Genomic DNA, 14,720 nt, shown 5'->3' with positions numbered 1-14,720 from the left:
GGCGATCAGTTGGATGCTGCAGTTCTCCAGGTATATAGAGTCCAATACCACAACAGATGAACCTCTTCCTCCCTTGCAGATATAAAGCGGAGTCCATAGTAAGTATGGCGATGAGTATCCAATACATTAAACCACTGACGCGTTTCACTGCCCTGACTGGCAGCTTTATTAAAGGTCTCTGGTGAAACTGCCAGTAAGGGCAGGGAAACGCGTCAGTTGGAACCGGGTGCGTTTCATCTGTCTTTGTAGCGAACAAACTTCATCACCTTGTTATGGAAAGTATTATTAGCGGGACACAGACTTACCAGGTGATAATAACAGCGTTATCTCCAAGCTTTTAGTTTCAGCGGACTGGTATTTTATGTATATGTGATATATTATGGGGTACTTGTGTACTAGCATGGCGCCCCCGATATTGGTCGTGCGATATCGTAAGAGCATCGCATGCCATGCACCCAATGGCATGCGATGCCATGTGACGCGATTTTTGCCCCCTATGCGATGAAAAGATTGTATAAGCACCCTAAAGGGTGCTTACAATGCTAAATGCACCCCCACGCCACCCCCCACTATAAACGTGAACCCGAAGCGTGGCGAGCGGCGGCGGTACGCGTCCTCCGACCTTTTCATACCCCCACTATCCACGTCGGCGTGGAGTTGAGAATAGAAAGTGTGGCGAGCGCAGCGAGCCACCGTGCCCGAAGCGTGGCGAGCGGACGCGGGACCTGTGAAGCCCGCGTGGGTACTGCGATACCTGTGAAGGTATCCAAGGGGCTCGCTGCGCTTGCCACACTTTCTATTCTCAACTCCACGCCGACGTGGATAGTGGGGGTATGAAAATTTCGGAGGATGCATACCACCGCCCCTCGCGGGCTCGCTGCGCTCGCCACGCTTCGGGTTCACGTTTATAGTGGGGGGTGGCGTGGGGGTGCATTTAGCATTGTAAGCACCCTTTAGGGTGCTTATACAATCTTTTCATGGCATAGGGGGCAAAAATCGCTTCGCATGCTATCGGGTGCATGGCATGCGATTTTAAAATGATATGATATTGTACAACATCGGCCGATATCGCGTCGCATCGCATACCAAAAGGCATGCGATGGTATGCGATGTCGTGGGCGCCGTGATAGTACACAAGTACCTATTATGGTCACTAGATTTTTATATGTATTAGATGTTTAATACATTGAACAATCATTCTTGATACTAGCGCTTTATTGTATTTTCATACAAGATCCCGATGGGTCAGAGCTGTTTTGGCGTCATGAGGGGACATAAACTGCCTTATCGGATCTTGTAATGTTCTGGCTCATGGGTGTATATTAGCGCTAATACTCCTAATTCATGTGTAAAGTATGGTAAAGGGATAACATGTAGTGGAGCCTGATCCTGTAATTCCATGTCCTGCCTGCAGGTGGAGGAGTCTCTGCAGAATATTGGGAAGTTCAGCAGCGCTGTGGAGCTTGCGGCATTCTCTCCATTCAAGTCCACCCAGAGCGCGTTGGAGAATTTGAACGCCATCTCTGAAGGTAATGTCAGGTGGTTAGCGTTACCCGTGGGGCGTGCAGTGATGTCTAATGATCTGTCAATCCCCTGAGCTGTGTGATGTCACCCTGATTACTGAGCCCTGCGCACCCCCTCCCCAGACTTTGTCTGGGTGCCTGTGTGGGGCATTCATGTGACCTACAGTATATACTGTATAACCTGTCTGGTTCTCAAACTCGGCCCCCTCTACAGGCTTCTCTGGGTGTATAACATGGTGGATCTCCATATGTACGCCATACAATTAGCTATAGTCTCTGTACCATACAGTTATACTTCCTAAATCTGCCCTTTGGTGTCTCCATAGAGATTCTGGGCACCTATTACTGATATTCAGTGAAACTGGCTCTTAAAATAGAATATTGTTCCATGGACACCCCAGATTAGAGTATACAGTAGTTAATTGAGGAATGGGCTAAAAAGTTCAACGTGGATAAATGTAAAGTTATGCACATTGGGAGACACAACCAGTTTGCTAGTTATAACCTTAGCGGAGAGGAATTGGGTAATTCAGTACTCGAAAAGAATCTAGGAGTCCAAATAAAGAGCAAACTGGGATGTAGTGCCCATTGTAATGTAGCTACAAAAAAGGCCAACAAAATTCTGGCATGTATTAAGAGGGGAATGGAAACTAGGGACTCAAGGGTAATTATGCCACTATATAAAGCATTGGTGAGACCTCACCTAGAGTACGGAGTACAGTTCTGGGCCCCACACTATAAAAAGGACATCATAGAATTAGAAAAAGTCCAAAGGCGAGCAACAAAGCTTATTAGGGGAATGGAGAACTTAAGCTACGGGGAGAGATTGAGCAACTTGGGACTATTTACATTAGAAAAGAGACGTTTAAGGGGGGACATGCTCAACATGTACAAGTATATCAAGGGCCAATATAAGGAACTGTCACACACCCTCTTTTCTACTAGAAAGGAATCTAGGACACGAGGGCATGAGTATAGATTAGAAGAACAAAGATTTAGTTCAGCTAGAAAAAAAAAAATTCTTTACAGTCAGAACAGTCAAACTATGGAACTCTCTTCCTGGAGAGGTGGTGTCGGCAGACACATTAAATACGTTCAAAATAAGGTTGGACAAACACTTATTGGTTAAAAACATCCACAGGTACATATGAGAAATATAATCTGTCAATCTTTTATAAACATCCTAGGTTGAACTAGATAGACGCAAGTCTTTTTTCAGCCTTACCTACTATGTAACTATGTAATTCCAGGGCCCTCTTGATCCTGGGGGTGATGATGGCTGGGCCCTCTGTACTATAACCTCTAGAATAACAGGTACTGGTACAGATGGACTCTATCAGTACGTATGATGTGTGGACTTGCAGTTGTCTTCTGTTCTTTGTATGTACTTTGCCTTGCGTATGTATATCGATGTGTCTTCCACAGGTGTCCTTCATGAGGACCTGAAGCTGTTCCTGGAAACCAACATGCCAGCTGAGAGGCACAAGGCTCTGCTTGGTGTGAGTCACAGTAAGATCGGAGATGCCATCCAGGAGGAGCTGAATATTGCATGCCAGATGGGCGGTTTGGTGGCCAAGCTCATGAAAGGTGAGTTACCGGGCACATAGCTGGGATAGTGCCAGACTAATCTGGTTCTCGTGGTTTCTAGATGGGGTTGAGAAGGTCTGGGGCTCCGTGATACTGATGGTTGGTAATTTGTATTCTGAACCCCACATGACCTCAATTACCGTAGTTTTCTTTCTGTACAGGAATCTGGTTATACTATCGCAACCTGGAGAATGAAGTCACTGCTCAGTCAACCTCGAACGCAAATCCTGGTTCAGGCCACAGTTCCCATGTAGCCAAAGTCCATGTCAATATGAACCAAAAGGACAACTTGATCAAACAGTCTATCCGTTGTCTGGACAAGTTGGACAAGGACATAAAGACTTTATCCATAAAGCTGAGGTGAGGACATTTCCATAGGTGGTTGTAGTGATGGTGGACCACAGTCCCTGAGACCAACCTAATCTCATAACCAGACCACTGGTCAGCCAGTTTCCCATCCTTCCATTGCTTACCACAGCCAGTGTTGTCCTTCCTGCTGTCTATATAGAAGGTAGAGTAGTGATATCTCCATCCACAACACAGCTCCACAAACCTTCCCGATGTTAACCAACCCAAGGTTTGCTGGGCAGAACATTTTACCCATTTTCACCCCCTTAGAATTCAGTACCTTGTAGTATCCTTGTGGGTGGCTGCACATGGCTGTCTCAGGGGCAGATGTTTGAAGCAGTGATAAGGGAGGAGAAGTGATCCAGAGGAGAAGAGGCAAACCGGTACAGCAGTTCTTGGACTATATTACTGTACTGTATTTCATTGGAGACCTTAGGCAGTGATTTTCAAAATCGACATCTAGTGGATATACACTCCCTGGCAACACCATGCGCCACACTAGCCGGGTTGTGCGATGCTTCGCCACTCTGCGACACGCCAACAGCCATATGTAGGACAGATGAGCCTGGCTGCATCTGTATGCCAGTGTTCTCACACTGACCATGCCTGTAGGTTGGTGTATTCGCTCTGTTATCCCCCTGACTTCCTTCAGTGTTGGATGACCAACTCTAGAGCACACTCTACAAGGGCGGTGAGTGCTTCCCCTGCTGTGTTATCATGGGGCGTCTGTGGAGCAGATGTGCGGCCACGTGGGCCTTTCCTCTGTCCACATCTTCACCAAATGTATCTAGTCTCTCTTTTTTTTTTTTTTTTTTTAATTAATCGTTTTTATTGAAATTTTATGAAGATAATAAAACATTTAACATGATAAGCATAATATCCAACATATCAAGGATCGATTCATTTGCATAGTCATTGGGTAGAGAGTGGAGGGGGGAAGAAATTTAAAAAGGAAAGGAGAGGGGGGGAGTATTGCAAGGTACATTACACAATAGGTCCTATTAATATAGACATATCTTTATTATAAGTTATATAAGTAGCGATCTGATATCAGTAAAATCACAAGCACAAACGGGGGAGTGGCTTCCAATGTATCTATCACTATGAAGTAGAAGATGGGGAGTGTAGGCTATCGTTTGTGAGGTTATGTGATTGCGAAGTCTGAGTAGGATCCGTGTTTTGGTGTATAAACCATTTAGCCCATTTATTTTTGGTAAGAGTAGAAGTGCGGTTATATGGGCTAGGAGTTGTTTCAAACATGAAGTGTTTGTGGATTTTGGCTTATATACTTTGAATGGAAGGGATAATTGGAGTTTTCCATTGCTGGGCTATAGCGGCCTTGGAGGCAATAAGTAAATGGCCGAGAAGGTAGCTATCTGCTTCAATAACATATGGATATGAATAATGAAACAAAGCAATCAGGGGGACATGATAGCCCAGTACCTTTGAAATTAGATCGAAAAGTGTCGTCCAGAGTACCTGAATGTGGGGACATGTCCAAAAAACGTGTAGAATGCTCCCAATCTGTCCACATCCCCTCCAGCAGTAGGGTGAAGTTTCGGGCCAGAACTTATGTAAGAGTTCGGGGGTGAGGTAAACTCTGTGGATGAGTTTGAGGAACATCTCTGTGTGGGAGACGCATCTTGAGAGTTTAAAACAGGAGGAGAATATCTTCGTCCAGATTTCTAGGTTAAAAACATCACCAAGATCCCTCTCCCATTTAGTCTGGGAGGGAAAAACTGGGTTCATAGATCCTGTTATAGCATATCTGTACCATCTCGAGATGTTTCCCCTACTTGATTTAGCATGCATGAGAAGAGAGAGTTGTTTCAAACCGTTCCCAGGGGTCGAAGGTTTATTATGGAATGTAGTGAGCCAACTTCTGATTTGAAGATATTTATAAAAATCTTGTTTTGGGATTTGGAATCGTTCCTGAAGTTGGGAGAATGAAAGTAGACTATCCTGAGTTTGAATATCCTGGAGAGACTTAAGGCCTCGCGTTATCCAAGACCTCAGGTCTAGGTTTGGGATCATAAACGCAATAGATTGGAGGGACAGATATGGGGAGGGGCCAGATTAGACTGGTTGGATCTTACATATTTTATGCCATAGGGATAAGGTGGTGGTGATTGCTTTGCATTTATTAACGGAGGGAGGAATGGCTGAGGGGGGGAGCCAGAGCAAGTCCAATAGTGAGAAGGGAGATATAACAGTCTGTTCTATGATGACCCAGGGTTTAGGGTATTCTGTGTTAGCCCAGTCTCTAATTTGGCTGAGGATGCAGGCAGAATGATACTTTTCTAAATCTGGGTATGCTATTCCCCCTTTATCTTTCGGGGCAGTAAGGATAGATCTGGCTAGTTTAGCTTTCTTTCCTCCCCAGATATATTTAGAAAGGATACGATTAAATTTATTGCAAGTTGATTTAGGAAAGGGGCGAGGGATGGTTCTGAATAAATACATGAGCCTGGGCAGGAGGATCATCTTGGCTGCCGCTACCCGCCCAATCCACGAGACGTCTCGCATAAGCCACTCCTTGGTCAGAGCTTCAAAGGCTCTTAGTAGGGGGTCGAAATTACAGGTTACAAGGTCAGAGTCTCTGGCTAGGTGCACACCCAGGTACTTGAGAGATTTGTTTTGCCAAGCATATTTGTAGTGTGCTTTCATGGAATGGATGACTTCAGGAGAAACATGTAATGGGAATGCTTCGGTTTTGTTAGTATTTAGCTTATAATAGGAGATTTGCGTGTAAAGGTCAAGGGTGGAGTGTAACCGAGGGAGAGACGATTCGGGGTTCGTGAGACAGACTAAAATGTCGTCAGCAAACAGGCAAACCTTGTGTTGGGTCCCTTCTATCGATGGTCCGGATATTAAGGGATCATTCCTAATTTCCTTGTCAGGGTCCATGGGTCCCACAGGGGACATCGGGGTTGTAGGCGGATCCAGGGGGTCCGAGGCACCAATCAGAGAAGCTCTTAAAGGTTTTACCCAGCATGCCCGGGCCCTCTCCCCTACAGCCCCGCCTCCAGGCTACTGCCGCCAGTTTTTAGTTGGTGCCTGCAGGAAGCAGACGCACCTGTAATCAGCAGGAGTCACCTCTTTGAGGTGATTCCAAAAGAAGCTTTCTATTTTTATTTTTAAAACAGCTGCTACGGCGGCAGAAGCCGCCTTGCGGCAGAGTCGCTCCCCGCCGTCAGTGATTGACAGCGGAGTGAGCGTCTCCTTCACTCCTCCCGGCGCCGACCTCCTCAGAACAGCTTGAGGCAGACGGCGGAGGCGACGTCAGCGCTTAGCACCGCCGGACGTCGCTCTCCTGACAGCGTGGCCGGACCAGGAGCAGGTAAGGCTTCCTAAGGAAGCACTAATCGCTGTCCTGCCGCGGTGCGCTGGGAGACGCCCGCGGTGGCTGGCGTGGGCACTCGCTTCGGCCAGGGATCCCACTAGACCACCGGGGACAGAGCAGCAGGCTGGGCCTGGGGGGGGACCCATTTTTAAGTAGCTCTTATGCTCCGGTGGGGGAAGTCCAGCAAGGGGAGGTGGCGTTTGGCCTGCAGCCCCTCCCCCAGCTTTGGCGCCAATCTCCTCGAGGTCTGCCGTCCATTAGCTGAAACTGTTTGTGCCCGCCCCCCCTCTCTTGGACCAGCGCCATTACAGCAGCACGCAGGTCTCCAGAGGTCGGGCACATCTCTCTCCCCTGTGAAACCGGCTACAGGCTAAGTAGTGCTTTTCACAGCCACCCTCATTCCCCCTTTGCTCTATAGAGTACTGAGGTTGATCTAGGGTGTGTTAGCTCATCTATATTGCCTAATATAGTGTGTATGTGACTTTGTGCTAGTACTTTCTTTTCCTCTGTCAGTTTTTTTCTCAAACTGTCCACTTTATTCTAAGTGAGGTTTTTACCTCAGAGGTCACATACTGTCAGTGGATCACTCTAGGTTCTCTTTCACTGAGTTACCTACTGTGCACTGTATCCCCCCTATTGGGAGTGTGTTCACTATGTCCAAACGGGGGCGCAGCCAGACAGAATCTCCCTTGCTCTTGTCTTGCAAGAGCTGCGCTGCAGGTCTGTCTGACATGGATGTCATCCAGGATGGGCTATGTGTCAATTGCTTTACTCCTCCTGACCATCCCCAGCCCTCAGGGGCACCCCAACCACCATGGGCAGCCTTTCAACAGCTGTTGGGCACCCTGGTGGATCGTCTCCCTAATGCTATAGCACCCCCTGTAGTACAGCCCCCCCCCTCCATGGGTGGATGCTTTGTCGACCACGGTGCAGACCTTGCAGCAGACTACGGCAGCTATGCAGAAGCTACTGCCACTCGCTGCACAACCCAGTAGATCATTGATAAATCCGTTGCTACCGGTAACCAGGGATGGGTCTGATGACACAGACGATGACGGGGATAACCCCGATAATGCAGACCCTGATAATGGGGAGGACATCATACCTGCTGACGATCAGGATGACCCTATGCCTACGGACCTTTCCGCTGCTCAGGCTGAAACCCCTGACATAGCAGGCCTTATTTATGCTATCCGGGAGGTTCTTCTGTCAGATGCAGACGAACCTGAACCCACTGCCAGGGACGTCTTCAAAAAGCAGAAGGTAGTCAAAGCCCAGTTCCCTCATTCTGATCATTTATCAGAAATCAGGAGAGATCAATGGGAGGCCTTAGGGAAGAGAGCTAACATATCTAAAAAGATGTTGGCTAGATACCCGCTACCTCCAGAGGATTGTACCCCTTGGGAAATCCCTCCCACAGTGGACGCGCACGTGTCCAGGCTGGTTAAACCATCCGTGCTCCCGGTAGCCTCAGGGTCAGCCCTGAAGGACCAGACAGACAGGCGTCTGGAAAACGCCCTCAAGGCAGCCTTTTCTTATGCAGGGGCAGTGCAGAGGCCTACAATTGCAGCTACGTGGGCGGCAAAGGCCATTTCTCCTTGGTTGCAAGTAATAGAGGATGAGTTGGCCCCAGTCGCATCTGAGGATGCAAGGCTGTGTATGCAACACATCAAACATGCAGCAACATATATTATGGATGCTATGTCGGACGCCGGCACTCTAGCTGCCAGAGCCTCCGCCAGTTCAGTGCTGGCACGCCGGATTATCTGGCTTCGGTCATGGAAAGCGGACCTAGAATCCAAAAGGACTCTGGAACTCTTACCCTTTAAACGGGAAAACCTGTTTGGGGAGGAGTTAAATAAAATTGTGGCCTCCTTGGCGTCAGCTAAGACAGCCTGCCTCCCTACGGCTCTACCTCAAAGGCCTAGAACCCAGTCCTTTCGGCCCTTTCGCCCTCAAGGCAAGGCCAGAGGCCAGTCCTATACCAGACCCTCGCCCGCTCATAAAACTGGCAAACCCAAACCCAAGCAGCCTTGGGCCGCCAGACAGGCTCCCCCCAAGGCCGACAAGCCTTCAGCATGACGGGGCCAGCCTCCCACAGACGGACCCCCAAGTGGGAGGCAGACTCCTGTACTTCGCTCACCAGTGGCTGTCCACCACAAAGGATGCCTGGGTGAGGGAGGTAGTGTCGCAGGGGTACGCCATATCTTTCTCAAAGCCTCCCCCAAGAAGGTTCTTTTGCACAGGTCTCCCAAGAGACCCATGCAAGGCGGAACACTTGAGGATCATCCTACAGACCTTACTTCGGTCGCGGGTCATTGTTCCAGTGCCAGGGCACCAGAGAGGCCTCGGCTTCTACTCAACCCTGTTTCTGGTGCCAAAAACAAATGGAACATTCCGTCCCATTTTAAACCTCAAAGCTCTGAACAAGGTGGTAAAAGTCACAAAGTTCAGGATGGAGACCTTGAGGTCCATTATCCTGGCCCTAGAGGAGGGGGACTTCATGGTCTCTCTAGATATCAGAGACGCATACCTCCACATCCCCATCCTACCGGCCCACCAGAAGTATTTGCGCTTCGCTATTCTGAAGAGTCACTACCAGTTTCAGGCCCTCCCATTCGGCCTTGCAACAGCGCCAAGGATCTTTACAAAAGTGATGGCTATAATGGCAGAAATCCTGCACAAGCAGGGGATCAGGGTCTTCCCCTACTTGGACGACCTGTTGATTGTAGCCAAGTCACCAGAGGTCCTAACATCCCACTTGCAGATAACAGTCTCCACATTACAGGATCACGGGTGGCTCCTCAACTGGGAGAAATCTTCCACGATCCCCTCCCAGAGAATGTTGCATCTGGGTGCTTTACTGGACACCAGAGCCCTGCGTCTGTTTCTTCCAAACGACAAGGCCAGGGACTTAATACAGAGAATCCAGATCTTTGCTCAGAAACCAAGAGTCTCGGTTCACTGGGCCATGAAAATATTGGGGAGGATGGTGTCCACATTCGACATGGTCGAGTGGGCCCAGTTCCACTCCCGTCCGCTCCAGGGCCTGGTCCTGGCGAAATGGGATGGCCTACCACAACACGTCAAGTCGACGTTTCTCACTCTAACACAGGAGGTCAAAGACTCGCTCCTGTGGTGGGAACAGATGGACCACCTAAACCAGGGGAGACTATTCTGGTTCAGAGAATGGATAGTACTAACCTCAGACGCCAGCCTGCGAGGCTGGGGGGCAGTAGTAGGATCCCGGTCCTTGCAAGGCGTCTGGACCGAACCAGAATCTCGATTATCCATCAATGTCTTAGAGATTCGAGCAGCCTACAATGCCCTTCTTCTGTCTCAGGATCTGTTGCAGGGAAAACCTGTTCAGATCAGGTCGGACAACGCCACGGCGGTGGCATACATAAACCGCCAGGGAGGAACACAAAGTGTTGCCGCCCTCCGGGAGGTCTCCAGGATTCTCACCTGGGGGGAAGAACATCTCCTAGCCCTGTCGGCAGTCTTCATTCCAGGAGTCCTGAACTGGGAGGCGGACTTTCTGAGCCGACAGGATATCCACCCGGGGGAGTGGTCTCTACACCCGGAAGTGTTTGTCAGTCTGACGCAAGTCTGGGGCACCCCAGATGTAGACCTCATGGCGTCCAGACACAATTTCAAAGTCCCATGCTTCGGAGCAAGGACCAGGGACCCGCAGGCCTACTTCACGGATGCCCTGTCCGTACCGTGGAAGTTTCATCTCCCATACGCGTTCCCTCCGATAAACATGATCCCCAGGGTGATCAGAAAGTTCAGGCAGGAAGGAGGAACCCTTCTTCTCATCGCGCCAGACTGGCCACGCCGACACTGGTACGTGGACCTACAACAATTGTCACACCAGTCCCCCTGGCCATTGCCTCTTCGTCAAGATCTGTTGAGCCAGGGGCCGTGTCTTCATCCAGACCCTCAGCGCCTGTCTTTGACGGCGTGGCTCTTGAAATTGCCTTATTAAAGGGCAAGGGTTTTTCTGACAAGGTGGCTAGGACGATGATCCAGGCTCGCAAGCCAGCATCTTCAAAGATATACTACCGGACTTGGCATTCCTATTTTTCTTGGTGCAATTCTAATAAATATGATCCCAAGATTTTCAAAACAGCCAGGATATTGGCCTTCCTTCAAAATGGATTGGATTTAGGACTAAGATTGGCTTCTCTGAAGGTCCAGATCTCAGCCCTTTCAGTATGGTTTCAGAGAAAGATTGCATTCTTACCTGACATTCGCACATTTCTACAGGGAGTAGTACGCATACAGCCTCCCTTTGTCCCTCCCACGAATCCTTGGGACTTATCTTTAGTGCTTCAAGCTTTAACCAAACCACCGTTTGAACCACTATCATCAGTGGAACTTAAATGGCTGACAGTCAAAACCGTCTTCCTCCTGGCCATTGCCTCCGCACGCAGGGTGTCGGATCTTTCCGCACTGTCGTGTAAATCACCCTTCCTGGTGTTCCACAGTGACAGGGCAGTGTTACGGACAAGGTCTTCTCACCTGCCCAAGGTGGTGACAAAATTCCATGTCAACCAGGAAATCGTGGTACCTGCATTCACCTCAGATGACCTTTCACCTGATGAAAAATTGCTTGATGTGGTCAGAGCTTTGACCGTCTATATCGACCGCACTAAATCGGTCAGGAAATCAGATTCCCTCTTTGTGTTATATGGCTTTCACAAGAAGGGTTGGCCAGCGGGTAAACAAACTATTGCCCGCTGGATCCGCATGGCTATACAACAGGCATATCTTCTGTCTAACAGGCCCATTCCGGTTGCTATCAGAGCACACTCTACTAGAGCGGTTGGGCCTTCATGGGCAGCGAGCAGGGGTGCTTCTGCCGAACAGCTGTGCAAGGCTGCAACGTGGTCATCCGTCCAGACATTCATTAAGTTCTACGCCTTTGACACGTTCGCCTCCCAGGATGCCTCCTTCGGTCGTCGGGTTCTGCTGACACCTCAGACAAATTCCCTCCCTTAATTACGGCTTGTGACATCCCCGATGTCCCCTGTGGGACCCATGGACCCTGACAAGGAAAAGGAGAGTTATGGTAGACCTACCTTTGTTAACTCCCTTTCCTTGAAGTCCATGGGAACCACAGGGCGCCCACCCTTTAAATTTGCCACTGAGGTTCACCTTTATGTGATGTTCTGATACTGTGACCTGTTCTGACCAGTCCAGAAGTATGTATGAGTTCTGGGCATATGTGTTCTCTGTCCTCTTCTCTTCTCCGCTTCCTGCTCTCGGCTTGTTACCAAAAACTGGCGGCAGTAGCCTGGAGGCGGGGCTGTAGGGGAGAGGGCCCGGGCATGCTGGGTAAAACCTTTAAGAGCTTCGCTGATTGGTGCCTCGGACCCCCTGGATACAACCCCGATGTCCCCTGTGGTTCCCATGGACTTCAAGGAAAGGGAGTTAACAAAGGTAGGTCTACCATAACTCTCCTTATATTCTGCCAGCGGTTCTATAGCAAGAACGAATATTAATGGGGAAAGGGGACAGCCTTGTCTACTTCCATTGGTTATGTCAAAATTTGTGGATTGGCAGCCATTGGCGAACACTTTGGCCGATGGACATGAGTATAGAGCTAGAATGGCATCAAGAAAGGTGCCTGTGATTCCAAACTTCTGTAATGTTTGTTGCACATAGTTCCAGTGTAGCCTGTCAAATGCTTTCTCAGCATCAAGCGAGAGCAAAAGGGGCTGACCAGAACCGCGGCAATGTTCAATAATATTTATAACTCTTCGTGTATTGTCTTACGCTTGTCTACCAATCACAAATCCCACTTGATCTGGGTTAATGATGGTGGGTAACAAGGGAGAGCGTCTGTTTGCTATTATTTTTGCAAACCGTTTGACGTCTACATTCAGTAGAGCGATGGGACGATAATTTTGTACTGCTGTGGGGGGTTTTCCTGGTTTCGGAATTGTTACAATACGAGATTCTAACATCTCTTTGGAGAATGAAGAGAGGGTGGTAGCTTCCTGAAAGAGGTTCAAAAGAACTGGGGCGAGGTTTTTTTTAAAATGCTTGTAAAAATTGGGAGTGAAGCCATCAGGGCCAGGGGCCTTGTTGGATGGAAGTGAGGCAATGGCTGACTCCACCTCTTGAAGAGTCCAGGGGGAGTTCAAAAATTCAATATCTTGGGGTGATATAGACTTCAAGGGAAGGTTTTTAAGAAAATCTGAAATCTCTTCGGGGTTCGGTTGGGGAGTGTCAGGGTCGTTTTTTAGGTTATATAGGCGTTTTTTAGGTTATATAGGCGTGCATAGTAGTCTGCAAATGTATCGGCTATGCCGAAGGGATCTACTATTTCTTCTACGATCCCCATGGCAGCCATAACACTGGGATGTATCCCTTTCCCCATAGATCAGACAGGAGTTTTTTCTCTAGGACCGCCCACCTTGGGTATAACAGCCTCCTCCTCCTTAGCCTCGGTGTCTTTTTTTTTCCTGTCTCCGTTTAGAGAGGACAGAGTAAGAGTACTTATTTTTATTTCAAGCAGGGTTACCTCTTATACTATGGAGTGGCTTCCGGGGAAGGAGAAGATGTGAGGGGGATTGGATTTATCTATACCCCTACACATACGCCCGCTTATGTCTGCGTGGAGGAGAAACAAGGTACTATGTACATACGTTTGTGGAGCTCGAAATCCGGCATGATACAGCTGGAGCCGGGAGCTGAAGGCAGTGTGGGCTGAGACAGGTGGCAGTCCGGGCTGTAAGCCGCGACTGCACGCTGCGGGGCTAAGGCACTGGAGGGCGGAAGTACGCGGCGGCGTCTAACTTCCGCCCAGAGCTCCCTTGTGTGCGCACTAAAAGTGTCCCCGGGAAACTAGGAAGACTAGTTTTGTTCCGCTCGGCCATCCTGAATATTGCTTGGACGGCATGGAAGGGGTTATGGCGCCCTATTTAAACTCAGTAGTAACGCTGCTCAGAGCATCACGCTGTGCTGGAGTTATGCTTGCTGAGATGGAAGTGCCTTCTTCCCCTAAGCTGGATAATGCCCCTGTGAGGTAAGCCCTTTGGTTTTGGGCATTAGATTATTTTTATTTCTAGTTACTTAGTATACTTATTATCTTTTATAGTGTGCCTACAGAAGGTACTCCTGTACCGAAGAAGAGGCTTTCTAAGAAGAAGTACATTGAGTCAAATTGCATGTCATGTGACAAAGTGTTTTCTGCGAGTCAAAATAAATCACTATGTGAAGATTGTGAAGTAAGACATAAGGAGCCCATAAAATCAGGGGAAATTGAGGAAGATAGAACCTTCAACCTTGATATCGTGGAAAATGTATTAAAGAACATATACAAGGCAATGAACTACCAAGAAGCTACAGGTACTTCAGCTGAAAAGGACCCACTGTTTGAAGACAGGTCCAAAAATGGGAGGTCCTTCCCAGTTAATAAAGTAGTAAGAGAAATAATTGCTAAGGAGTGGATAAATGTGGACAAGAAGCTCACACTTAGTAATAGAATGGATAAAATGTATCCATATAAGGATGAAGAATTTATGGCATGGTGCAAAATTCCAAAGGTGGATGCAGCGGTGGCAGAGCTCACGTCAAGATCAACAATACCTGTGGAAGATGCAGCAGCCTTCAAGGATTCCATGGATAAGAAGGTAGAAACCTCCTTACGGAAGGTACATACGGCATCCTCAGGTGCACTCAGGTCATCAGTGGCTATTGCATCTGTATCCCTTGCTCTCAGGCTTTGGGCAGCCAATCTGCATACTGATGTAGAAGACAAGATATCTAAGGCATATATATTACGCAGCTTAGAGATTATGCAAAAATCCATTGACTATTTGTTTGAAGCATCCCTCGATTCTGTATCCTTTGCATCAAAATCCATGGCAGCCGGAGTAACAGCAAGACGGGCGCTGTGGCTAAAGCCA

General features: G+C 48.5%; 1 protein-coding gene across 1 annotated transcript in view; it reads left to right on the top strand.

The window, feature by feature from the left end:
- The window catches only part of LOC146061612 (uncharacterized), a 447,354-nt gene that overhangs the window by 20,734 nt on the left and 411,900 nt on the right, over positions 1-14,720 (top strand). Inside the window, exons 3-5 of the mRNA XM_083174479.1 lie at positions 1,415-1,529; positions 2,949-3,110; positions 3,272-3,470. Of these exons, the coding sequence (XP_083030605.1) occupies positions 1,415-1,529; positions 2,949-3,110; positions 3,272-3,470 (476 nt within the window). The remainder of the gene's footprint in view (positions 1-1,414; positions 1,530-2,948; positions 3,111-3,271; positions 3,471-14,720) is intronic.

This window comes from Crinia signifera, chromosome 1 (assembly GCF_055691185.1).
Source record: "Crinia signifera chromosome 1, ASM5569118v1, whole genome shotgun sequence".
NCBI classification, from domain to species: Eukaryota; Metazoa; Chordata; class Amphibia; order Anura; family Myobatrachidae; genus Crinia; species Crinia signifera.
This window is presented reverse-complemented; position numbering and strand designations above follow the sequence as displayed.